The sequence below is a fragment of the Daphnia pulex genome, chromosome 11 (assembly GCF_021134715.1).
Source record: "Daphnia pulex isolate KAP4 chromosome 11, ASM2113471v1".
NCBI classification, from domain to species: Eukaryota; Metazoa; Arthropoda; class Branchiopoda; order Diplostraca; family Daphniidae; genus Daphnia; species Daphnia pulex.
The window spans coordinates 5,044,223-5,070,343 of NC_060027.1; the positions used below are offsets into that span (position 1 = coordinate 5,044,223).

General features: G+C 41.9%; 3 protein-coding genes and 1 long non-coding RNA gene across 7 annotated transcripts; 2 read left to right on the forward strand and 2 right to left on the reverse strand.

Annotated features, from left to right (window-relative positions):
* Nucleotides 1-1,911: 1,911 nt before the first annotated feature.
* On the forward strand, nucleotides 1,912-6,460 carry LOC124207696. Its single transcript, XR_006880086.1, has 2 exons — nucleotides 1,912-2,680; nucleotides 2,765-6,460. It is a non-coding gene; the product is annotated as an uncharacterized LOC124207696 (long non-coding RNA).
* On the reverse strand, nucleotides 6,211-16,833 carry LOC124207695 (terminal nucleotidyltransferase 5C-like). 3 transcript variants are annotated; one of them, XM_046605276.1, is made up of 3 exons: nucleotides 15,203-16,833; nucleotides 14,841-14,991; nucleotides 6,211-9,866 (listed from the first exon to the last, which is right to left on the reverse strand). In XM_046605276.1, the coding sequence occupies exons 2-3, from the start codon at nucleotides 14,868-14,870 to the stop codon at nucleotides 7,992-7,994; spliced, it is 1,905 nt and encodes a 634-aa protein (XP_046461232.1). In that variant the 5' UTR covers nucleotides 14,871-14,991; nucleotides 15,203-16,833; the 3' UTR covers nucleotides 6,211-7,991. The 3 variants fall into 3 exon arrangements, with proteins under 3 accessions (XP_046461232.1, XP_046461234.1, XP_046461235.1); XM_046605278.1 differs by having other exon boundaries at nucleotides 14,841-14,973; nucleotides 15,203-15,419; XM_046605279.1 differs by lacking the exons at nucleotides 14,841-14,991; nucleotides 15,203-16,833 and adding an exon at nucleotides 10,700-10,734.
* Nucleotides 16,834-20,316: 3,483 nt separating this feature from the next.
* Nucleotides 20,317-22,866, reverse strand: LOC124208209 (2-oxoisovalerate dehydrogenase subunit beta, mitochondrial-like). Its single transcript, XM_046605957.1, has 8 exons — nucleotides 22,696-22,866; nucleotides 22,546-22,623; nucleotides 22,274-22,476; nucleotides 22,038-22,193; nucleotides 21,777-21,948; nucleotides 21,480-21,625; nucleotides 20,902-20,988; nucleotides 20,317-20,800 (listed from the first exon to the last, which is right to left on the reverse strand). Exons 1-8 carry the CDS (start codon nucleotides 22,811-22,813, stop codon nucleotides 20,660-20,662), a joined length of 1,101 nt encoding a protein of 366 aa, XP_046461913.1. The 5' UTR covers nucleotides 22,814-22,866; the 3' UTR covers nucleotides 20,317-20,659.
* Nucleotides 22,867-22,976: 110 nt separating this feature from the next.
* On the forward strand, nucleotides 22,977-26,017 carry LOC124208206 (feline leukemia virus subgroup C receptor-related protein 2-like). 2 transcript variants are annotated; one of them, XM_046605955.1, is made up of 9 exons: nucleotides 22,977-23,348; nucleotides 23,462-23,909; nucleotides 23,989-24,091; nucleotides 24,202-24,426; nucleotides 24,657-24,795; nucleotides 24,890-25,095; nucleotides 25,188-25,291; nucleotides 25,386-25,496; nucleotides 25,603-26,017. In XM_046605955.1, the coding sequence occupies exons 2-9, from the start codon at nucleotides 23,629-23,631 to the stop codon at nucleotides 25,871-25,873; spliced, it is 1,440 nt and encodes a 479-aa protein (XP_046461911.1). In that variant the 5' UTR covers nucleotides 22,977-23,348; nucleotides 23,462-23,628; the 3' UTR covers nucleotides 25,874-26,017. The 2 variants fall into 2 exon arrangements, with proteins under 2 accessions (XP_046461911.1, XP_046461910.1); XM_046605954.1 differs by having other exon boundaries at nucleotides 22,977-23,909.
* Nucleotides 26,018-26,121: the final 104 nt, after the last annotated feature.

Sequence of the window (26,121 nt, forward strand, 5' to 3'; positions counted from 1 at the left end):
GCGATTTTGATTTACCAATCGTTATTTCTTCTTGTACATATTTATTCCGATAAATCACTTCTCCTTTTTTTAAATATATATTTTTTTAAAAATCTTTTTTCTCTCTCTTTCGGCATGCCGGGACATGTCGTGTGTGTTTGATTGAGAAGGGCTGGATGTTGTTGATTTCTTAAGGGGAAAAAGGGAAAGGCGAAGGGCTGACCCGCGCCACGTCCTTCAATCTCTGCAACTGGCTGGAAACACAATCACACGTTGTACACATATACACATGCGTGTATATATATATATATATATAAGTACATGTATCTTTACCTGGCCCGTTCACCGAGCGTCATCAAGGCCGTCAACTTTTGGGTTTTGTCCTCCTCCTCTTTTTGCTCTTAGTCGGACCTCTCCCTCAGCTCTTGCGTTTGAATACAACACACGATTCTTTTGTTCGCTTTTTCTGTGTATATTATATCTGATTTTATTATTCCCGTTTTCACAATCGGCTCGTGTGTGTGTTTGGCAACCCGGTTTTATTTTATTTTTTTTGGCCAGGGAAACAACTTAGTCGTGAATTTAATGAAAGTCCACGGCAAGGACGTCTTATATCAACAGCAGATATATGCTACTATATGCGCTCAGAGAGACAAATGTTATAAATCGGTTCCAGGGAAAGTGAAACAATGTTACGTGTCACTATTGAGATCAATGTCCAGTCGGTTCAATTCAAAGAATCGCTAAAAATTTCGTTTTCCACCCATTAAGCTAACAGCCAAAAAATTCTTTTGCCAACAGTTAAATAATCATATATAGTCAGTCTGAATAAAAACAAAATAAATGCCATTGATGGAATACGGTTATCATTCCATCGCCGTTTCGAAATTGGGTTGTAAAATTAAATCGTTTGGAAATGGTGTTGACATTTTTCCTTGAAAATGTCGTTTGCGAAATTCGGAGAAAGAAAGAAACCCCCAAACGATTATCGACATGGTTCGATTATTTCTGTCTTTTATACAATCAGCAGCAACAGCTAGAAGTAGTCTATAGTCGGTTAATAGGAATAGAGTGTGTCACTCGCTATTCAATCTATATATACGTAACAGTGTTTAGCTTTTGTTCTCTCCTTATTGGCACAATTCTCTCCAGCAACGGGAAAAAATAAAATAAAACAAGACCAGGAGCAGCAAAAGGCTTTTCTTGATTACGTCACGACGACAAAGATTTCCGCGTCGGTACCGAAACAAAACAACAACAACCAAACAAAACCAAAAAGAATTTCTTTTGGCTTCCGTTACCGAGCGTTTCAATTGTGCATATCCTTATCTCGCACATGTACATCTCAGATATTTTCGGGTTTTACTTTTTTTGTTTTTGTTTTGTTTTCTATTTCTCACGTTATATTCTTCCTCTCTCCAGGGCAGCAGACCAAAAGGATGGAAGTCTGTGGTACCGTTTGTTATGTTGTTGTTGCTGTTGTCGGTTGTCCTCCATCTTCCAAAATTTCCGCAGCCAAGTTGTAGTATCGACATAATTCGCCGTCTATTCGGATTCCCCGTCACGCTGAATTGACGAAATCAATAACAGAAAAATCACGATACACAGAGCGGAATGATAATCATTTAATATCCTCAGACTGGCTCTAATATAAAATGGAGCCATCAGATAAATAAAAAGTTGGAACTTTTGTTTTATTTTTTCTTCTGATTTTTTGGCATTGACATCGGAAGGATATATGTGTGAGACCTTTTGAACTAGATGACCAGTCTAGCGTGTGCCGCATCCGTCAAACTTTTTACCGTGTCATATAGATGTCTCTCTGTCAAAATGTTTCCCGGTACTATACCGCACCGTTCAGCGTGCGGGATCTGCCGATTCGCTTAATGAGGAAAACAAAAAAATAAAAAAGATGCAACTATATCATCACACGTCATTTTGTTGGCTCTGGTACTATCTGGCTGGAAGAAGCGAAATAAAATTTTTTCGTATATAAGCTACTGCTGATATGGCCAGCAGGGCAAACGCCAACGGGAGGGTCGTAATAGATATTCCCGTTTGAAAAATGTTGTTCTTTTTCGTCTCGGTGGTTGTGTTTTTTTTTTCTTCACGATGATCAAGTCGAGGTCGATTAGTGAAAACGCCAAAGGAAGAAACTTTACACACATATAATTGGCATTCATTTGATGTGGGCTAGTAGGTTGCATGAGCTGTGATTAAGTTCAAGACTTTTTTTTCTTTTTTTCTTTTTCCTTCGGGAAAATGAGGAGGTGGCTGGAAAACGAGGGGAACGTGCGGGTCAAATGTCAGGATTTTTGTGTATACACATTCACACGAGTGTATGTGAAGTGGGTGGGTTTCTGTGTGTGTGTGTACATTATAAGAGTTTTGGTATACAGCAAAGAGAGAGAAATAACCTCTGGTCAGAAATCCGAAGGCGCAGATGATGAGGAGGTCTGCTCGAAAAAATGTTGTTTTCATCTTCTCTCTCCCGCGGTTCAAATGATTTCTGCAGACATGGCCGAGAAAAGGGCGTGTGTGTAACATTACAACTATCCACTGCATTATTTTATATTATATGTGCTGCTGCTGTTACTGCTGCTGCCCTGTGGACACTGGGATTAGACATTATTGCCGGGACTGGATTTTATTTCTTCCTTTTGTCCCGAAATCGGCAAGCGCCAGGCATCCAATTGTATACGTAAGCCAATCCCGTTAGATTTTTCATTTCAATCTTCTTCTTCTTTTTAATCTACGTTCCTCGTGTTATACTATTTGATTATAGAAGAGGAGCTCGGCGTTGTGTGAATGACCGACGAGAGAGCGTCCAATTGGAAAATAAAAGAAAAGAAACGTCGTCGTCGCGTGACGTCACGGCGCGCGGAAGTCGTGCGCGCTCTGCACGCAATCCAATTTGTCGACGCTGCTGTACTGTGTGTTGACTGAAAGGGACGACTTTTAGTTCGGCAAATGAGAACGCCGGGATAGTCCAAATATCTAATGCGCTTCTAAAAATAGAATTTAAAATAAAAAGAAAGAAAAAAGAGATTCACGCATGTGTTTTCTCCTTTTTTATTTTTTCGCTCCTATTGTATTTGGAAACCAGTAAAGTGTTATTGAAGGAAAAATGAACTACAAAAGGAAAAAATAGAAGAAGAACAACATTACACAATAAGTATGTCGTCGTCGCTAAAGGCCTAATTCCCCCCTTCGGTTGTAGATCATCTCATTATACACTTGCTTTTTTTGTGTCTACTTCTCCAGGTGGATCATTATAGATATTACGGATGCTATAATAATATACTTTTTTTTATTTTTTAAATTTTTACTACTACTACTAGTAACTCTGCCGGGTATATAGTATAGTAGCGAATTGGTTGTGTTGCATATAACGAAAGAAAAGAAAAAAGTGTGCCATCATCCTAACTAACCTACACCAGGAGGAGAGCATTGGCTTTTTTGGGTTGTATGGAGGCTAATGGTTGGCGGCCCGATGAGTCCTGCGCGCTTCTTTTTCTTTTCTAGGTCGTTGACGTCCTATACTGTCAGCCTCTTCCAAGTAGAACAACTCGAGAAAAATAGGGAAAAATAAAAATAAACATTTTTATATAACTACTGCTATTATTGTGGATTGCCTTTTTATTTTTAGATGGTTTGGGCGTTGGCTCCTCCCTCTACATAGAGTTGAACGGCACATATATACCACCCTCTACATTGTTACAAGAGAATCTAATAATATCTAGGCATTTAAATGATCGATGGGCTTTGCTGGTGCAGCGTCACTTGTAGGGCCTCTGGATGAAACTCGTAACACAAACCCGTTCCTTTATTCTTTGTTCCCCTTTTGGCGAAAAACTTGACGGATTCCGTAATGAAATTTTTGTTGCCTCTATATCCCCCGAGTGCTTCGTTTAATATGCAAATCAATGGAGACTAGATACACACGAACTGAGAAGAGCTACTATATAACGACCGGCTGCAAAGGTCAGCCAACTTTTGAATTCAATTTAGACGGTTCTCTGACTTGATGGAATAAATACAAAACCAATAAGAAGAGAGATTGGAGTTTAAACACGATTTTATTTGACTTTTTTTGCGTATTTTGTTGGTTTTACAATGAATTTTTTTTTTGTTTATTTGTACAGACACAAAATGATTTTTTTTTCTTCTTCGCAGCTGACTCGATGATGACCTACTGTTGTGTAATAAATTGGAAGATTATAGAAAAGAGAATAATGGATCGACAAGTCAAGAAAAAAAAAAAAAGATTGTTTGGGAGAGAGAGAGAGAGAATTATTTTTCGGTTCCTTCAGTCGGGCATCAGCGCAAAGGTTTACACATTTAAAAATGGATATGACACCTGAGGATTTCTTCTTTTTTTTTTTTTTCTTTTTTCTTTCAGTCATTTCTTCTGTTTCGATATAGGAATTAGCTTCACGTCTATTCCACCAAAAAAACACAAAATGAGGAGGGTTTAAAAAAAAAGTCTAAATGGATCATAACATCCATTTCGCGGTGTGTGTCTAAAAATCATCGCCGTCCTTTTCTCTCTTTCTTGGATGGAAGAACATTTGGTTTTACAAGTCGGATGAAACGTTTACAACAGGTGGGGGAGGGTGGCCGACGACATTTGTCAATATCCTCATCTACAACATGTGAATTCTCACTACGAATAATAAGCCAAAGAAAGAAGGAAAGAAGATGACAAACGCACACACTTTTGTTTTTTGCCTTGACCCCATAATGACGTTGATTACAATTAAAAAGGGAGAATAATAATAATAATATGTATATAATAATATGTATAAGAAATTGTATGTATAGAAAATAACCCCCACGAACCAGAGCGCATAATGATTTTTTGGAAGGAAGGAAGTAAACGAAAATAATAATAATAATAAACCACACCAAAAAGGGAAGTTGTTGTAAAAAAAAAAGCCTTCTTCTAGTCTTATTTGTTGTTGTCTGAATTCTAGTACAATAAATCTAGGAAGAAAGGGAGTACAGGGATTTTGCATCTTGGAAGATATTATATAAATCACGTCCATTCAAACAATACCAAGGGGGAAATTGGGGGGGGGGGGGAGCTGTAATTAGAATATCATAAGACGAAATATATTCGATAATGATGCAGCAAGAGAAAACTGGGATGGGACCACAAAAGAATTAAAGAAAGGGAGGAAAGAAATTTTTGGAGGAAAATAATAAAAATAATAAAAAAAAATTGGGATACAAGGATAACGTTTGATATTATATCACATTGATTTGACCACAATAGCCGGAAAAGGAAGAAAAAAGTAGGGGGGTTTGGTGGTGGGGGGTAGAAAGATGTAATGCAATTTTTCCCGCTTCTTTTTCAAAAAAAAAAAAAAAAACTGAATTGGCGTGTGTTTGTCGGCGCATGTATAACTGGAATCGATTCATTCAAAAAATTAATAAGATCCGAACCGTTTTCTTTTTTTTTTTTTTAAATTCATACGCGGAAAAAAAAGGACAATTTGTTTTTTCAACTTCGTTCACGTCAGGTGCTTTCTTCTTGGCATCAAGAGATCGACTCCAGAATTAATTAAAGAGAGATTTTACAAAAAAATTAAGGTGGGCCAAAAAACAAATTAACGAAAAATCAACAAAAAAAGTGTGTGGATTTTGGTTTTTTCCAATCAAATTTTGTTTTTCCAAGTCAGGTAAATGGGTGTGTAGATCAGGTGAGCCAGCTCTTAACAAGTACAATCAAAACATCGAAATAGAAGAGAAACGTTTTTATCCCAGTTTTTTTGTTTTTTGTGTGTAAACTCGATGATTTCGTTCTACCCAGGGAAGAAAACAAGCGACTGAAAATCGACTTCTTTTGTTTTCGAAATTGCGTTGGGTTGTTTGTTTGTTTTTTGTGTGTGTATGTATGTGTGTGTGTGGTTGGGCGTATCACAGACGAGCAAAGGCTTCAATTTCCAAATGAAAGAAGAAGAAGAAAACAAAAAAAGAAATTTTTCTTCGTGTGTTTTTCCCGCAGTTTCTTTTTTAAAAAGTTTTTTTTCGGAGGGTTGGAGAAAATGTCTCGAATGGAGTTTGACGGAGTAGAAAAAACAATTTGGTGGACGTCGAAATCGCAAAAAAAAAGGAAAAGGGCTGCGTATGTGTTGCGTGGCGGAGGGGAACAAGGAAATTTTGGCCGAAAAATCACGTGACGTGAACGCGCGCGTTTCCATTGAAAAAGAAAATAATTGACAAAAATAAAGAAAAAAACTAGATTTTTCCATTTAAAAACGGGTTTACATTTGTTTTTGTTGCTATCGATTCGGATCTGATATATATCACGTCGGCCATATTTGATTGTTATCCGAGAAATAATAATAAAAAAATAGATTAATAATAAATCACATAGCAAATTGTATACTGAGGGGGGGAAGAGAGAGTGAAAGAAGAGCGGGAGAAACGGACAACACAAAAACGGCAACTATTTTCTGATAGACGGAGATGGGGGGAAAAAAATAACACTATTCAAAGTGTGTGTGTGTGTGCGTGCGGCATTTTTCGTGTGCATTTTGTAACAATTTTTTCTTAATTTTTTTTCCGGAATTTTTTGTGAATTTTTTCTTTTCGTTTGTCAATGTCCAGCTGATGCCGCTGCACGAGCGGGAAGGAGGTAAGATCAGCGTGAATTGGAGGTCTTCTTGCACAGTACTGGGTCTTCAACTTGATGGCAATCAAGTAGAAAACCTTGAAAAACACATTTTAAAACAAAAAAAGAGAAAGAAACGAAGGACGAATATAGAATGGAGGAAGAAGAAAAAAGAGAATGTGGTGGTGCTACCAAAGAAAAGAGAATACGTAAACATTGGGAAACACATCCTGACATTCAAACGACCCCAAATATATAGCAGCTCTTTTTTTTGTAGAGAGGGGGAGGAAAAAACCAGTTGGGAAAACCCCTCCAATTCCAACAAAAAAAAACAAAATTCGACGGAATAATTTTTTCTTTCTTTTCAATTTGTGGACAGGAGGATTTTCCGCTCATAAAGAAAAAGGGAAAGGTCAGTTGGGGATCCTACACAGGTGAAGGGGAGAGTGTTCCTACAAAGTGGGTCACCTTGGGACAGACACAAGACACACAAAGGAGAGGATGCTGTCAAGAAAACAAAAAGGGAAAGTTGTGTGTGTCTCGGACTCGACCAAAAAAGAATAACACAAAAGAGATGCTACCTAGACGACCTCGTCGTAAATGGTAAACAACCAACAGAAAAAAATAATATGAGTTGGAACAGAACTAATTTTAAAGTGAGCCAGACATGTAGAGAAGGACTGTAATAGAAATAGAGAGAGAGGGGGGGAAAGCCTTGGCACACACACACATACACACAGTTAAACGTAGACACACACACTCACTCACACACAGCAACAGCGGGGGTGTTTTTTGTAAATTTTTAGATTTTTTCCAAGTTTTTTTTTTTTTGTAATATTTTTTGTAATTTTTTTTTTTAGGGTGATTAAATGTGTGATGTCGGTTGCCTACGGGCTGGATTATATCTACACTGGAGAGAGATAGAGAAAAAAATATTTTTCCTATAATCTATTATATGGTGGTGGGGTTGAAAATAAAGTTTGGGGGGGTTGGAAAGGTCGATATTTCTTTTCATCTTTTTTTTGTATGAGTTTTGTTTTTAATACAAGTTTTTTGTTGGTTCATTTTTGAAAGGAAAAAGGAGAAAAACGACACGACACGATAGTTTGTCGGCGTAGGGACGAAAAAAAAGGAGGAACATAAATCCACTTGCGTGTAAACACACACCAGGCGTCACGACGTGTGAAGTGTTGAATTTCCAGACATGTAGAGGCCAAAAAACAAGGATGAGGAGAGAGTGAAAAAGCCAAACAACCTCCTCTGCTCGTCTTCGAGACGGAATGAAGAAAAAAGGGGGAAAAAAGGAAGAAATAAACCTCCGAGGGGCAACAACACAGATGATGTGGTGGTGGTGTTGGATGTCCTTTCTCCCTCTCTCTCTATTCTCCGCCATTTAGGAGCAAGTCATCCACGCGCAGGGGCAAGCGCAAGGAGGTGAGCACGGATAGCAGGGAGTGGCCGAGGGAGAAAGAGCTGGAACGCTGGCTCCTGTCGTCGTCACCACTGCTGAAGTGTTGTTGCTGCTGCTGCTGCTGTTGCTGCTGGCAGGAGATGAAGGAGGAGGAGTACTCGTCGTCGAAGGAGGAGGCAGCGACGTCGGCGGAGGAGCCGCAGGAGCGTAAAAGTATCCACCGTTGCTGGAATAGACCACTGTCGGTTGGCAACCAGAAATGCGCACCTCGTAGACGGGAGCGTGGCCATAGCTGGGCGGATGACTTTGCTGTTGCTGCTGCTGCTGTTGCTGCATCTGCTGCTGGTGGTGATGTTGTTGCTGCTGCTGCTGTTGGTGGTGCTGGTCAGCGTAATAAGCCTGATAGGCCAGCTCCTCGATGAGCGACAGGGTCTGCCGCCGCTCGTGGCCCATCAGACAGACGGTGGACTCGTCGACAACGCTGTAAAGGATCATGAGATAGTCGTACTTGAGGGCTTCGTCGGCTCCGACAAAGTGGTTCCATAGGTAGTTGTCGAGTTTGAGCCGCTGCTGGCCAACGTCTGGAAAGTCGATAAAGAACCTGGAGCACATGTAGCGCTCAAACGTCTTGATCTGGTCGGGATCGGCCGGGCGGTAGTCCTTGACCAGCAAGTTGCAATACTTGAGCAATCCGCCGCCGCGGATCTCCTCCGGATTGCGGGTGGCGATCATCTTGTGGTGCAGGTGGTAGTGGGCCTGGCGGAAGTCGCCGTACACAGACTCGGCCACCACCGTCGGGTAAAACGACTCGCTGATGGGCATCGTAGAGGCGCAGTCGTAGAAGAGCACCAGCGAGTCGAGAATGATCTGGAACGAGTCGACGGAAAATTCAAATTGGCGCCGCATATTGTGGACGAATTTGAGTTCCACGTTCTTGCCGCGGTGGTTGGTGCCCAGGGAAATGAGCGACCAGCGATCGCCCTCAGTCACTTTCACCATCTTGGAGACGTACGCCTCCTTCAGAGAGCACGAGAGCATGCGCGTGCGAGAGACTCCGGCCGGAAGAAAGTCCAGCAGCGAGTCCAGCACCGCCGTTTTGATGCGGTCGTAGGTGCGGGCCGACGACAAGTCGACGCCGAATATGAGATCCAAATCGTTGTACGCTTGCGGCTGGCAGCGATCCAGCGCCAGGACGTAAGAAGCCGCTCCGCCATTGATCCGCATGTCCTTGACAGCCACGCCGTCCGCTTCCAGTTTGGCCCGCACCAGCGTCACCAGGTCGCGCAGGCGCAGCTCCAACGTCGGGAAATTACCCCGGCCGTGGATGCTGACCGTTTCGTTCATCACGTCGTGCACCCTGGACACTTGCTCGTAGCTCAAAACGGCGAACCGCTGCTGTTGCTGTTGCTGCGCCAATTGGAGCTGCTGCTGCTGCTGGAGTTGCTGCGTCTGCTGGGCCACGGCCAGCGGTAGCGACTCGGTGCTGCCGCCAGTGACGCTACTCCGGCTAGAGAGCGATCCGCCAGAGACGGAAGCCGTAGAGACCAAACTGACGTCTTCGAGATCAGCGTCGCCGCCCAGGTCGTAGCCGCTGTCGCTGTCGCCGCTGCTGCTGTGCTCCGACAGAGACTCCACTTCCGTCTCGGCTTCAGCCAACGACAATTTGGCAGAAGTGAGATCCGTCAATTCGTCAACCACCTGATCGTTGCTGTTGTTGCCGTTGTTGCCGTTCACCACGTCAGAGAGTCGCAACATCTTGAGAGCGTCCATCGTAGCCATGGCTGTCACGTCAATGCCACCGATTTTCAATTCTTCCAAACGTTTCAGGGCCGTGCCACTCAGTTCCAACGTTCCCGACTGAATTTAACAAAATCCAATTTGAAATGAAACGAAAAAAAAACAAATTAATCATGTGGAGATGCCGGAAGCTGAAAAATAACAACTTAAAAAATTTTCAATTTTTTCCTCCTTTCTCTTTATCCATCGATGCCCATCGACACACGAAAAGTGAAAGAGAGAAACTGGCCAGCCACACACAAATCAATTGAAGCGCATCACAGAGAGACAAGAGAGAAAGAAAAAAAAGTTCTAGAAAAAAGACGGGCCGACTAACTGGGCGGTGCTTATCCAGCGATAACAACTCGGTGCCCTTAGGCCAGCAGATTGTTGTTATTGTGAGTTGTTGTTGTTGTTGGCTGGGTGGTAGGGGAAAAACCAGTTTTCTCGAAAAAAAAATTCTCTTTTTCTTCTCCTGAACGCACATGCCTGGACAAGAAGACACAGACCACACCATCGGCATTAGCCGTGAAATAAACCTGAAACCGCCTCGACTATTCCGCCGTCAAGTTGACATTGACTTGAAGCGACGCCATCGGTCGTGAAACGCGCATGCCCACCAACCCGCCCCCGCTAAATCAAATCAAATAAAAATAAAAAAAAGTTCCTCTTACACCCAAAAACGATCATCCCCATCCACACACTCACACAGAGAGAAACGAGAGAAGCGAATAAATAATTCGCACATTTTAGAAAGGATGACCTTGTTTCGGCGTTCACTCTCACTCTCGACAGGCGGTCAAACACTTTCGCTCGACCTTAATGCAGCAGCACCATCGTGTGCCAAATATTTGTCGGGACCCGAATAAAAAAAAGCAAAAATAAAGTCAAATGAAAAGAAGAAGAAGACTTACCAAAAAAGAAAATGTGTTTCGCGTGACAAAGAAGAGACACTACTAACACTTCACTTTGGGGATAAAATATCGGCAAAGGAATTAATGATTGCAACGTTCTTTTGAGTCTGTAGAGAGAAAATGTTCCAGAAGTGGCAGACGAGAGATATTATTCAAAATTTGGAGATAACAAAAGAAGAGAGAGACAAATTGTTTTGTTGGTTGGGTTTGGCTGCTTCCCCTCTCCCGACTATCTCCTCTCCTACTCGCTGTTTTTTCGTTTCGTTTTTTCGGTTGGGGGATTTAACACATGGGAATGCGCGCACACACCGGAGAGCTGGGAGACTGGCGAGCGACTGACGGCCGTTGCGACGGCGATGCAGACTAGACCCCCAACAACACCCAGAAATGGCCAGAATACCCGCCCACTCTCCCGCAGGGCACCACCACCAAAAGTGGGTGAGGTACAGTGAGTAGTAGTAGTAGTAGGTAGGGGTGGTGGTTGGTTGGGTGGTAACAGACAATCAGCTGTTTAGAGATACCAGATTTTACCGCCACCAGAGCGCGCTAGTGTCCAGCCAGTACCTTCACCAGTTCCTTTCGGCTGAACACCGTGAAACAAAAACCGACTTGAATCGACTTGTACATTCGGCATTATACATAAAATATATAAGTTTTACTCGGAATTCCAAGGGGAGAAGGGGGGAAATAATTATTAGACAACGTCCTTGCTTTGTTGTTGTTGTTATTTGCGCACCACGTGAGGGAAACCGTTTGGCCGCGATTCGATCGACTGGATTTTTTGAAAAAATGGTTTTTTTTTCGCTTTGGCGGCCTGAATGTTTTCACTGGAGAGCAGGAGCAAGTCGGCGAATCTCGTTATAACTTGAGGCCGAGTTTTTGACTCGAAGCCCAGTGACTTTGACCTACATCAAATGTATATTTCTAACGTGAAAAAAAGAGAGAGGTGCAGTGTCATCTATTAAGCACTGGGTGAAATAATGTTTTGGCACAGTTTGGCCAAAATTTAACAACTTTCACCCACTTTGTGCAGAAAATTTCAAACGAATTTTTTATTCGCCAAATCGTCTTACAAAAACAGCCACGCCTCGTATTCATTTCATTTTTCTTTCGACCAAAACACAACCGGATCTTTTTGGTGGTGGTACAGTTTTCTGGAATAACACGAGTCGCATTTGATTTTTTTTTTAAACCACTGCCCTCGAGGCGAGTTGGGGAGGACCTTCAACCACTTTCCCTTTTTCTTTACTCCCAAAAAAAAAAACCTTTTTATATTTCATTTGCTTCTCTCCCCCAACCAACTGAATAATGGAATCCAGTTACTATCGTCCAGATTGATTTAGGAAATAGTTGGAATAAATCTCAAACGCAGTGAAAATGGGACCACTTTGTTGCCAAGTGATTTGACATTTTTCCGACGAATTGCGCGACTCCACCCCGACGAGTTTGGTAATCTGCCCTTGAAAGTCACAAACGGGAATTAAAGTCAAATAAAAACAAAATAAAAATAAGCGGAGCTCCCAATTATTTTCCCAACACGACCTATCCCCTCCCTAAGGCGACTCCTGTTTAATTCAATCCAGGGGAGGAGTCTAAGCAGCAGCACAGCACGAGCGAAAATTGCGCTAGCCAAAACGGTTTCCATATCCACTTGGAAACAAAATCGTCTACTGCCACATACACACATTTGACCTTCGTACCCACGCAACCCGCCACCACCGTGTGTATGTCGTCTCTCCCACCCCCAAAACAATCAAAACTCAAAATGGACACTTGTTATAAGAAAGAAACAAAATATTATCAACTTGTTTTTGTTCCTTCCTGCCATTATTTATAGAAATAAAGAAATCAGACCCCCAAGGAAATAATGAAGAGGAAAACCAATTTCTTTAGATCAGCCACTACCACAATATCCTAATCTACGATATTACATTCCGATAATTGCTACAATAAAAACGTTGAGCTCTATCAAGATTGTCGACCTACCAAAGATGGCGGGTTCGCTGTGCACACACACAAGAGTCGAATCCCTTTGTGTGTGTGGCACATTATTCTAAAGCTTCTTCCTTGCCTTTTTGCACTCGGCGTTATGCAAATTGCGTGAATATCCGCAACGACGGAATAAGCGAAGCCATTGACGAGTCGTCCGTCTTAACGGGAGGAGATTTCCCCCCAGCCAACAAATTCCAAACGGAAACCTTTTGGGCGGACAAGATGTGCGGGGACATCAACAACTCAAAAATATCGACCGCGTGAGGCCTATCGCACGTGGACTCTCTAAGAAGAAATGTGAGCGATAAACAAAATTCACGGAAAAATATAACGACCGTCAAGAGCAGGTGAACGACGACGACACCTGCTCCAGCACGTGCCATTTTAAGCGGATGGATTAAATAAATAAATAAATAATCAACCAACTTGTCGTCAAACTGCCTAGCAACCGAAATTTTGGACACAAATTGTTGTTGTTTTCGAGGGGGAAAAACCCGTTTTATTTTTTATTTTTTGAAAGATGAAACCGCTCCCGGGTTGTTTCACATTCGTGACCGACTCGTGTTCGACCTCTTCTTAAACCACCACCATCTTCTTTAAAACTTTTTAAAAACACAAAAGCCAGGAGCTTTTATTACGAAAAAGAAGAAGAAGAAGAAATGAGGCAGCATGTTTCTCTCATCGAGCCGGAGCGTTGAACTCGAAAATGGGAAAATAAATAAAATGTTTCTAACCAAATACTCACAAAAAGAAAAAGAAAAAAAACATTTCAAGAAAAGTCAGCTGATTCTAGACTCTACAGTCTCTACACGCCCGTGAAAACCAACAAAATGAGCCGGAACGAACAAAAAAAAAATCAATTACAGAATACAATTTTTGCAATCTAAAAAATGTGATGAGAAATGTCAAAAATGATTCTTACGTTTAAAAAAGTTAATTTTCTAAAAAAATGATCGAATTTGACCTGATTTTTCTGGAAGGAAGAAAGAAAAAATACAATGGGCGAAATGGGAACCCCTTTTGTGGTAGTCGCTCCTCTCAGCTGATCACGTGAGTGTTACGGCCGGCCTTGAACCGTGTTTATCCCACCTCCCGCAAGAGTTCGGGCAGCAACGTCCAGCATCTCCTCTACTACTACTCTGCCCGTTCACACCGTTAAACCCCCTCCGGTCAATAAACATTAGGACGAGCACATAAGAACTGAAAAGAAAAAAAACCTTTTACGTTCGTTCGTTCGTTCGTTCTTCTTCTCTGGCCAATAAACAACACAGTCAGAAATGAACGTTGCGTCCCGCACAGAGTCTTCCGCTCCGGAACTCCGTCTGCTGCTGCATCTCCCGTTAGATTTTATAGGGCCGACGTGACCGGCGTCCTACTTCTAAGAGCTGGTTCAAACAAGATTCAAATAGACTGTAGAATAGAAATAAGGTATAGAGAGAAGGGCCCATGGCGTCATAGACGAACTCCATTGACTGGTGGGGCCCAATTTTCACATGTGCTAATAAATGGCAGCCATTGAATGAGATAAGAAAAAGAACTTACTACGCACAAGTCCTCCCCCACTTTTGTAAACGTTTTACGTCATCCGCCTACGCAAGCAACCCCTTCCGCCACACACTCGGGTATCGATCCAGCTCTCTTGGCCCCCCACCCCCTCTCGCTTGTGTGTGTGTGTGTGTGCGTAGGGATCGACGAAGCTTCTGGAACGTTCATCATCATTACGACGAGTCCCGAAAAGGTCAGATGAAAAAGGGTTGCCATTTTAGGTGGAAAATGCGAATCGATCACAGACGACGACGACGATGGCTGAGGCGGTCGAAATGGGCCCGGACGCCCTTAAAAGGGTATGTGGGCGAACCCCGAACTAGAAAATGTTGTCTGGGGGTGCCAAATGGCCGAGGAAAAACTAGAAAAGAATGCACCGAGAATAACCCTGCACGACGTCATCCATTGGTAACGGGCCAGCAAAAGAAAAAAAATTCACGGCGAGAATACACGTGCAATATACACCGAAATGAAATGAGATGAAAAACTATTCCCATACATCTGACCCGAATATAAAACCTCGACCCGGGTCAAAGGGCTTTTTCTAGACTATTCCACATGACGAATAGACGAATTGAATGAATTAAATAAAACGTCAAATTACCTGCATGAGGGGGAAAATGGGCCTGTCCATGTTTACGTGTGTGTCGTACAAAGAGAAGTGAAATGGCGAACGTCGGCTGCTCAAGTCACACACTTTTACAAGTCACAAGACGCACCACAGAATCAACAATTCACTAGAACGAAGAGAAACCCTTCGTTAACAAATAAATAAAATCAAATAATCAATTAAAAAGTAAGGATGATTTAAAAATACATTTGGGAAATGGTAGACGAGAGGGTTAAATGAGGGAGGAGGGTGGAAGCATGGCTCATGGCCGCTTAGACCGGCGTAGACAAAAGTTACACATATGAACGGGGTGGAATTACAAATAAATGAATCTCTTGTGAGCAGAGCACACTTACCGAATGTTACACACGTTCTTGGCACAAGACACTGACACACAATGGCTGGGGGTTTCTGGTGGCCACAAAGTTACATACACTTTTTTCGGGTAGACGTTTGGTTTTTTAGACGCAGCGGATCTCCTAAACGTGTATGTTGGCGTCGACCGAAAACTGAACGAGCAACACTTGTGGCGTTTCATCGACCAAGTAGTAGACGACGAAAAAACCCCCCCGTGTGTGTGTGTGTGTGTGTGTGTGTCTTCTTTTGGGCCCGCTGCGCTTCTCCGCCCTCTAACTGGCGGATTACGAACCGCTGCCAAACCGCCCAAAAACCGTCTGGCCCTTTATTTTGTATTTTCGAATCTTTTTTGGCAATTTCCCCCTCTGGGCATTCAAGTACGCCTCTCTCGACATTCGTCTGCTAGACCCAAAACATTGGCCGAAAATCTTTCGATTGTCAAGGCCGAAAAATTTGTTATCACTTTATTAAATATTACAATCACTCGCCAATTTATCTGCCGTAGACGGTGACACAAAAGAGGTTTTCGTAACAGAAAAAAAAAAGACAAATGATAAGATAAATGGCGGCTCGATCAGCTGCCGGGACAGAGAAGAAAACAAAGGTCAACCATCGACGATATTGCAACCAGCCAATGTTTATGGCAAGTGCAGCCGATAAAAAAGATTCGCCTTTTTTATTTTTTCGTGCCAACCGAATATTTACCAACTTAACGTTGGACTAGTATCAGTAAAATAAAAATAAATGCGACTAGGTCCTGGGCCACATGATTTATGGATGAAGGTATTCAGAGCTAACACACACGGACGCTTAAACTTGGATGAGGCGTGCTCTCGACTCACCGTTATATTACACACACAAACTATACATCAATAAATTACACGAGAAAGCTGCACGCCGCCATGATAAACGTGCAGCTCCTATCCTTCTTCCTGGTCGATCTCTTTAGAATTAAAACTCCCCCTAGATTATCAAATGAACTCGATTATATCGACTTGAATGATTAATTGAATAACAGCCATCTCTCAGGAAGATGACGTATGTTTATAGTGAAAGTGTGCCACACGATTATTAATAACTATTACGTAGAAGGTCGTTCTCACCACACACAAATTGGCCGTGAGCAGTTAATATTAAATGAATTTGATCTCGATAGACAAAATAAAGTTGATGTTGCATTGCTGGTTTGGTCGGCCAGTTTCCTATTGATTTTCGCCTGTTGGGTGAGAAAATCACTATGTGCCATAGAGACGACGACGGAGTGAGAGAGAATCGATCGACTCACGCCCCACTTTTTATTTTGTTTTTTTTTTTCCCGTTTTTCCGTTTTATTTTTTGGGCTGCTGGGGCTGATGTACTTGGTCGTCTTCCTACGCAGTTGCATCCGATTGACGTCATAGCGTCGCATGGTGAATGGCTCTCGTAGATACTGCTAGATGTCCTGTGCAATTTGACGAACTGGCCAACTTATTTTTTTTTTCTTTAGTGCCATCGCATTGTCTACCTCGTTAAATATTCTCGTGATATATACTATATACGTGTGTAATAGTATTAGCTGCTGCTGCACAGAGGATACAAGAGAGCAGAGCAGACGCTGGCACTGCAACCGATAATCAACAATCGCCCCGGCTGACTGACTGTGTGCGCTCAGCACAAACACGGAATTGAGTCCGGATATCGAAACCTCATTTTAATGGGAAATCATTTTTATTTTTATTTTATTTTTCCCTCTCTATCCATTGATTGAATGGCAAAATAAAAAATAAAATATTTGGGGGTTTTCAACAGCTGACGTCGACAACATTTTTATTATTCCGGAAAGAAGAAGAAAAAATAAAAAAAGTTGCGGTAATCGATTGAAAATGCCACCGGTTACGTCACGACATCCGTAGATTTTTTTTTTTTCTTTTATTTATTATTTGTTGTATTAATAGTGTCACCTGACAGGTTTGCAAAAGGTACAAGAATAGGATGGATGGTATAACATACCCAACAACGCTCTTCACGGTGAATAGAGTAGTTTTCCAGCAACGATATACATCGTTTCTCTATATTATACATATACCGGCGGGAATACCTAACGTGAGTTTACCTTTTTTCTCAGAAATATATGTGTCACCTGTACACACGCACCGAGATGATTTTTCCCATTGATGTTACAAAATAACAATTTTTTTCTGTTCTATACATTTATAGGATATCTTTTTTAAAATATTCCCTTCGCATTACGTTCTGAATTTCTCATTCATAAAGGATATTATGTGAATTTACTATACCATATACTCGCACACAGGTTCGCAAATAAAAAAAAAAAACTGTACACGAAATGATGATGAATCGAATCCATTCATTTCCATCCCGGACGACAGGATATGAGCGGATTGGCTCACGCGAATCTAACGCGATTTCACGGCCTTTTTTTTGAATGATTATTACAATTCGGATGTCAATTTGTTTTCATCTAGTCTATTTAATGTAGTTCAAGAGTGGCCTATAAATATATCTAAGTCTGGCCTATCACGTAATGCTCACAGGTGTTTAGATTCATCCAATAACAGCAGTGCGGACGTCAGCGCGTGTAAACGATGAGAGAATAACCAAGGCAAAGGAGCGGGTGTTGCAGGTGCGTGATGGAGTGCACCACCAACACCTATGTGCAGCACTGGCACATAGGTGCACTAGGCATTGAAACGATGTCAATAATAATAATAATGCTCATCATCCACTTGTTCAAACGCGGAAAATAAGATAAACAGACGACGAAACAGATCTAGGACCCCATCGCCCGTGTGTATTTCACGGATGTGTGCACTGCTCCCCGCTGCGGTGTACATGTGTACAAAACAACCGAGAATATCCCGCTCGCAATAGGATACATATAGACTTGCTGGTTACCATATTAAAATTTGGTTTTATTTCAATATTTCAAAGAGAAAGAGAGAGAGGAAATGGCAGCCAACTCTCTGATAATATCTCTATTACATAGGGCATTCACCCTAGTGGCTATTAGTATATATGCAATTGAAAAACATGTAGAGTAGATATGTGGGTTCTATTCTCTGTGCTCCGGGACTTTGTAAAAAAAAAAACAATTCAAGTTCACAATTACATTTTCGGTCGTTATTTTATTTGTCTTTGAATTAATTGACAATAGAACTCGTTTGCGCGAGCTATTTGCTGATAGCCTTAAATGGCAATCGCACTCACCAACTGGGTAATAATAATATGCATGTAATCCTACTGTACATGCAGAGCAAGTGAGTGCTGTGCACGTTTGAGATGTATTATTTTCTGCGACGCAGTTATTTGACGTCACGTTGCACGTACCGAGTGTGGCAGTGATGGCAGCGGCTGGCCGGCGAATCAATACCGAGAGCCCAACAACATATGCACGGCCCTTTAGAGTCTCTGCTGCTGCTGTGTGCGCTGTGACGTCTTTCCAAACGACTAAACACTTGTCGACGGGGGATGAAAACGTTTTAGCTCTTTTATTCAAAGCTATTTAATCGGATGCGCTTTAGATTTAATGCAAAGTAGAGAGGGAACACTGTGTAGCTACACGGTTAAACTGATGTTCGCGTCTAGAACGTTTGAGTTAAATGTTCTTGGAATAATCAGCCCGCATTGACGTATTCGCACGTGCAGAACGGGTCTCGAGTGATCTATATAAAACAGACGGCGGGAAATTTGAAATCTTATTTGATGTTTAAAAGAAAACACATTTTTTGGGAATAAATAAAAACATTCGCAATGTATGCATGTAGAACCCGTTGAATTTTTACATCCATTGTTGAGAGAGCAGATATAAACGGCGAGACACGTCACGCGCTCTCGAACCTGTTTCGTCAACCGAAGTGATAACAAATTATTTGATTCCGCGATTCACAGTCCAATTCAATTCATCGAGTCGATTATTAAGCAATTGGCTGAATTTTTTTTTCCAATCGAAAAATATTCAACCGCAGAATTTTTTTTTCCAGTCAGGAATACTATAAACCTGCAACCGAAATAGTAAATAGAAAATCGATTATTATGTGAATTTCCGGCCAATCTGGAAAAGTCGTTACTACATTTTTGCCAACTGAAAATGTCGACGGCGATTGTATAAGCTATATTCCCCCTAAAGCTGAAGGTCGCCAATGTGGAAATGCAGCAATCTCGGTATACTTGTACGCATTCTACAATACAAGTAATAATATGCAAAAAAAAAAACCAACGTCCTTCAAAGTCGACTGCACGCAAAGTTGTGTCTTTCTTTCTTTCCTTCAAGCTGCTGATATTATTATACAGGGTGTACGTTACATAGTGGGAGTCTAATAGCTAGCAGCTCTAGCCGGCTCTGTGCTATACGCCATGGCGTGTGGACAAGAGAGAGAGTTGAACTATTCTGACAGATTATATGAAAATGAATGAAACCAAGTCAAAAAATAAAATGAAATGACGACAGTTCCGGCATTTCGAATATTATTGTACAATAATAAGCCTTTGATTTTCAGCCAAAAAAAAAGAGAAATATATATCTATCCCCCCTTTTTTTCCTTCACGAACAAAGAGGGAAGTGAACGATGACAGTTGTGTATATAAAAACCGAAGTCGGCGATTGCACGATAGAGAAAAGAGCGAAAGTGACTCTCTCTCTTTCTCGGATCTATTTTTCCCCCTTTCAAAATAGTCATAGTACTATAACAATATCCTTTGGAAACTGTGTTGACTTCCTTGTAAAAAAAAAAGCCAAAAATTACAGTTAAAATTGCCCCTATTGTCTTAAATTTATCTGTTAAAAAGCGAATTATTTATTCGGGACAAGATTCGGGAATTTGTTGTTCTGCGCCAATTCTATACGGAAGGACAGTAGAGAACAATGGTGGCTCATTGTGTGTGAGCAATGATCGTGAGTTTTCTAATCATTCGGATGGGGGCTCAACCGAGCCGATCGTAAACATTGGAAACATCTAGAAAACCGATAAAAAAAATTTGAATTGTTTGCAGTCAACTCGTGTAAACCGAATCTCTTGCGTCAATTTGCTTAGTGGACGCCTCACGGATCTCTCCCTAATCCAGATCGATCCCCAAACAACGTAATCAGCGTTTTGTGTAGTCGACATATAGAATATATTTGTATGTATACTGTATATTATATATATACTATATCATTGCTGGTACATACATGTTGCCTACCGAGATAAGGAGAGCTGCGCTAAGGCCGACTGCTGGTAAATAGTGTGCAACGGTAATCGCACCCTTGAGACATACATATGCACGCCTGGACACGTACACATTCGACCTCAGTGAAGGGAACAAATGAGCATAAACAAAATTTCCTTTTTTTTTTTTTTTTTTAGATTAGTTATGTAATGTACAATCATATCTCTCTGGCGAAAGCGATTTTAATTAAATTTTAATTCTTTATTTTTTTTTTTTTCGTTTTAAACATGACTTTTTTTTTAATTGCTCTCTTAATAGTTTACTAGTTTCTTGACAGCTTCGAAGCAACGCCATTTGTCGGGCATGTAGAACGGCTCAAACATGTGCGGGAAAGGTGTGTCGAATCCCGTGACACGCTCAATGGGCGCCTCTAAATTCAGGAAACACTCGTGCTGTTTTCGGGGTAGAAAGAAAGTGTTGAATTAATCAAAGAGAAGCATTGATTGAGATCGTTCACCTTATCATCACAGCCTTTTTATTTTTTAAAAGTTACCTGAATGCTGGCCGCTATTTCAGCTCCAAATCCAGACGTCAATGGCGCTTCATGGGCTATCAACAATCGCCCCGTTTTCTTCACCGACTAGAGAAACATAGTTAGAAAGCGATTAACGAAAAATAATAATCATAATAAAATGGCGAATAGAGTAAAAACAACCAAGATCAATATAAACAAAATGGCGAAAGAGAGGCAAAAAGAAACGACAATCACATTGGATAATAAGTCAACAGGTTTCACTTCCGCGTCTCGCCTCACCGACCCTCCCACAATTCGAATATTTTTGTCCAAACCTGGTCGTTGTGCCCACAATTAGAAATCGGCAGCTCTACTGTTACAACCACCGCAACAACAACAACAACAACAAAAGGGCTGGGTGATAAACGAAAACAGAAATACAATTCCAGCCATTCAGCGCAAATGTCAAGAGAGAAGTTTCACTTAAACCATGTGACTCTCGTTTCGGATTGCTTCAAAATTTCTCATTTTTTATGGTATCTCCCTTTTTTTTAAAAACAATTTTTATTTTTTCCCACAGCAACGGAGAGAAAGGGCATAATGTTCGGGTTACCAACCTGGGCGATGGTCTCCTTGTCCCACGGGAGAATGGTAACCAGATCGATCAGTTCGCACGAAACGTTGAGCTGATCCTTGGCTAGTTGGCAGACTTCGCGCAGAACATGAACCTGGGTGCCCCAGCCGACCAGCGTGATGTCATCTCCTAATGAAATCAGATTAATAAAACCCATATGTTGGCGACGTTTCTCTTTTTATCGTCGGGCGAATAAAATCCCGACATCAAAAATATGTTTATACGTCTCAAAAAAGATAAGACCAACACAACACATGATGATTTGATTATGGACACAAACCTTCGACTAGGATGTCGGCTTTCGACAACGGCATAGTGTACTCTTTGACTGGAACCTGTTCGACGGCGCTACGGTACAGGATCTTGGGTTCGAAGAACAAGCACGGGTTTTTGTCACGAATGCACGACAGGAGCAAGCCCTTGGCCTTGATGGGCCCTCGGGGAACCACAACCTTTTAAAGACAACGTACAGAACCGCATTAAAAACAACAAAAAAAAAACAGTGTCACCTATCATCCATGACAAGAAATTCAGGTTTCACCTTGAGTCCGGGGCAATGAGCAAAGAAAGCTTCAGGGCTTTGGGAGTGGTACACCGCTCCATGCCCTACTGCAGAGCAGGGAGCACGGATGGTCAGAGATCCACAATCATAAATGCCCCCACTCCTGTACCGGTATTTGGCAGCTTCATTGCATATCTGGCAAAAATAATGATTTCGAACAAGACCTGTTTAATGTTTCGAGATAATGAATATAGCTTCAGGCTCTTGAATGATACCTGATCAAATGCTGGAAGGATGTAATCTGCAAACTGAATCTCTGCAATGGCAGTGGCTCCAGCAGTGGCAGCTCCGATACCAAATCCAGCAATTCCTTGCTCACACAGTGGGGTGTTGAAAACTCTGGACTTGCCGTGCTTCTCCTGGAGGCCAACTGTGCAGCGAAACACTCCACCAAATGCAACATCCTCACCAAAGATAACTGCAAGCAAATCAAAATTCTTAAAAAGTGCAAATCAAACCATTTGAATTAATTGTCATGTTTACTTACCAGCAGTTGGATCTTGGGTTAGAGCTATATCAAGTGAATTATTGATGGCCTGAAACAAATTCATCCGCTGAGTTTCACCTGCGTGCGAATCAAATTCATTTTAACGATGCCATGCATTCAATATACATCAAAATTAACCGATTGGCGAACCTTCGGAAGCAGAAACAGTATCTGGAACGAAAGTGAAATGAGACAACCGCTGAGATATTCTTAACGGGCATTTATTGTTGAGAATGAGATTCCGTTTAATGAAAGTACGGAGAGCCATGTTTACACTTAGCAATTTTACGTCGATATCGTCTGATTCCAACTTCCGATTATTCGTTTTTTCATCACTAGAGCTGCCATCTATCGTTGCGAACGGTCATCTCTTGAACCAAACGCAATGCCGTTCCTTGTTGTCTACTCTAATCGATTAGAGCAGCACTTCTTCCTGTTCCGCGGGTCACGAAATAAAAAGTTATCGCCCCCATGTGACCCGGATGGCGTATCAAGTTGGCGAGCGATCATTTACAATTTTTTTTTCTTTTTATCCAGAATTTAGTTCAACATTTAACCGCAATTTTCTCCCAACAAAGAAACCTTACAACTTTTCGTGGGCTAGTATACAAATAGACCCAACACAATTGAACTCGGCCATCAAAATGTAATGAGAATCCATGTTTGCTGTGACGAAATCGATTGGCAATTCAACCTTGAAGGGCATTCGTTGACTGGACGCTCCCAATGTGATAGGATATCAATATGGCATCCCACGAGAGCCCAACATCAACAATCATCCGTCAGGATAATCGCGTACGACTGTAAGTCTAAGCTCACTCGTACATAGTCAAGTCAGTAGTGTGGACCGCAAGTGTAAATAACGGAGAACAACCATTTGATCAGCATCAATTTGTATTTTTTTTATTTTTTTAAGTTTATTACCAGAATGGCGCCTTTATTTGTCGCCTGACCCGTCACTTGAACCGGGCCTATAACCAAGCTATAGACGATCGATAAAATTCGCCGTTCTCATTCCTATTCAAAGTGCACCAGTCCCTGAAAACGATAGTGCGAACATTGACATTTTTTGTCATCAGACATATGGAGTCGAAAATGACGCCGGCCAGCCCAGTCAGCGATCACGATCTACTGACACATCACAATAAGCATGCGCAGAAAAATGGGAACGAGATAGTCGTTTTCCACATTTCGGTGCCGGAAGAAGCCGAGTCGAAAAACACCGGATCGCAGGATCATCGGCAAATGCTGTCCACCAAAGTGTACCCACGGAGATGGCTGATGCTCTTGATTTTCGTCACGGTCTCAATGCTCAACGCCTTCCAATGGATCCAGTTTTCTATCATAACCAGTTTGCTGATCAAGTACAACCTATATCATTATCATACGTATTAAAAGTAGCTACGTACCGAGTTCATATCTTTTTTTGTTTGATGTATCTAGATATTACGGCGTCGATAGTCAAACTGTCAACTGGACGTCATTGGTTTACATGGTGGTTTATGTTCCATTGATATTTCCAGGTGCCTGGGTCATGGATAAAATGGTCAGTCTAGACATGGGAAAACAGGAATTTCAGAGTGCAAATGCTGATAACAGCAGGCCATTGAAAATAATAAATAAATAACTCCCGGGTCTAAATTTATCTCTCAATAGGGTTTACGAGTGACGCTGTTGATTGGAAGTTTGGGGACGGCGGCTGGCGCGTGGGTTAAAGTATTATCCGTCGCTCCCGATCGCTTTTACGTCGCCCTCATCGGTCAAACGATCGCAGCCGTTTCGCAGGTCTTTGTCTTGAGCGTCCCGCCAAACATAGCGGCGACATGGTTCGGTCCCGATCAAGTTTCATCGGCCTGCTCCATAGGAGTCTTTGGCAACCAGGTAAAAACATTTCAGCTAGTAATCTGATGAAGAATAAATTTGGAATAATCGGATCGAGTTGAACTCGGTCCGATTCGAATGATCACATCAGTATGCTGATGGGCTCTCTCTCTAACGGAATATTTAAATGGAAGTTATGATACAGCTATATGCAAGAAACATATCCTGGTCGTAAAAGTAAGACTCGTAAATTTATTAGATACTTTGTCTGTATGCCCATCAATATACAGTTAGGTGTGGCTCTGGGTTTTCTCCTGCCGCCCATATTGGTGAGGGACGGAACTATTGAAGAAATCGGCAGCGGACTGAGTCTCATGTTCTACATTGTGGCCGGATTATGTACGGCTGTTTCCATTCTCGTCATCGTAGGTATATCAATTCGAAACAATTCAAATTGACAAAGTTTTATAAAGCTGCTATTTACATATTATGAATGTCAATTTCCATTTGATTTGAATTGCAGTTTTTCAATCCAAACCGCCGCTGCCTCCGAGCCTGGCCCGTTGCTCTATCGACTCGTCGACGGACTCGTTGAATTATTCGCAATCGATTAAACGGATTATGTGGAACCGAGACTACGTCCTTCTCTTGGTCACTTACGGCATCAACGTAGGGGTCTTTTACGCCATGTCAACCCTCTTGAATCAAACCATTCTCCAGCATTTCCCAGTAATAAGTCGTCGACAACTTGAGCAATTGCAATTAGCGTAACGAGCCAACAAATCATAATGACGTCCCAATTATTCCCGGACGTGATATAGGGGCAGGAAGAAAGTGCCGGGCAGATTGGATTGACGATCGTCGTCTGCGGAATGGCCGGCTCCGTCCTGGGTGGAGTTATTCTCGACCGCACTCATAAATTCAAGTGAGACATGATGTGACTTTTTTAAAAATTCGTTTCCATAATGGACGTGACGATTGATCGCCAATTATAACAACTCTCGTTTTCGTGTCTATAGAGAAACGACGCTAGCCGTCTACGGAATGGCCGTCGTGGGAATGGTTGCCTACACTTTCACTTTCAATGTGGAGATCATCGCCGTCACGTTCGTCACGGCCGGAGCCGTAGGGTATGTTATATCGAATTACACTTGTATTTCTTTTGATTTGATTTATTATATTCATGTGACCTGTTTTTTTTTATTTGTCGATATTTGTGCGGTCTGAATTGGTCAGCTTTTTCATGACGGGATACCTTCCGGTGGGATTTGAATTTGCCGCCGAACTCACCTACCCCGAACCGGAAGGAACCTCATCCGGGCTGCTCAATGCGTCCGCTCAGATTTTCGGCATCGTGTTCACTCTTTTAGGTGGGTGGTTGCTGGACGATTACGGCGACCTCGTCTGCAACGGGACGTTAACGTTGGCTTTGTTCATTGGAGCCATTGTGACAATGTTCATCCGTCCGGAACTCAGACGTCAGAGGGCCGTCAATGGTTTCAAATAGCCGTTGAACCATCATCATTTTGGCTCGTTGGACGATTGTGCCATCAGTTTGCGACTGCGGGGACTTTCGCTGTTTTATTGTTGCATGTGTACATGGACCATTTTTTTTTTATTCCAAATAAAAAAGGGAATGATTACTCAACTATTCAATGATGGAGTCGAATTGTAAAATGATTATGGTCTTTCCAGTTATGCTGCTTTTTCATTGCATAACGTACGGGAATTTTTTGGGCGTATGTAATAGCAGTG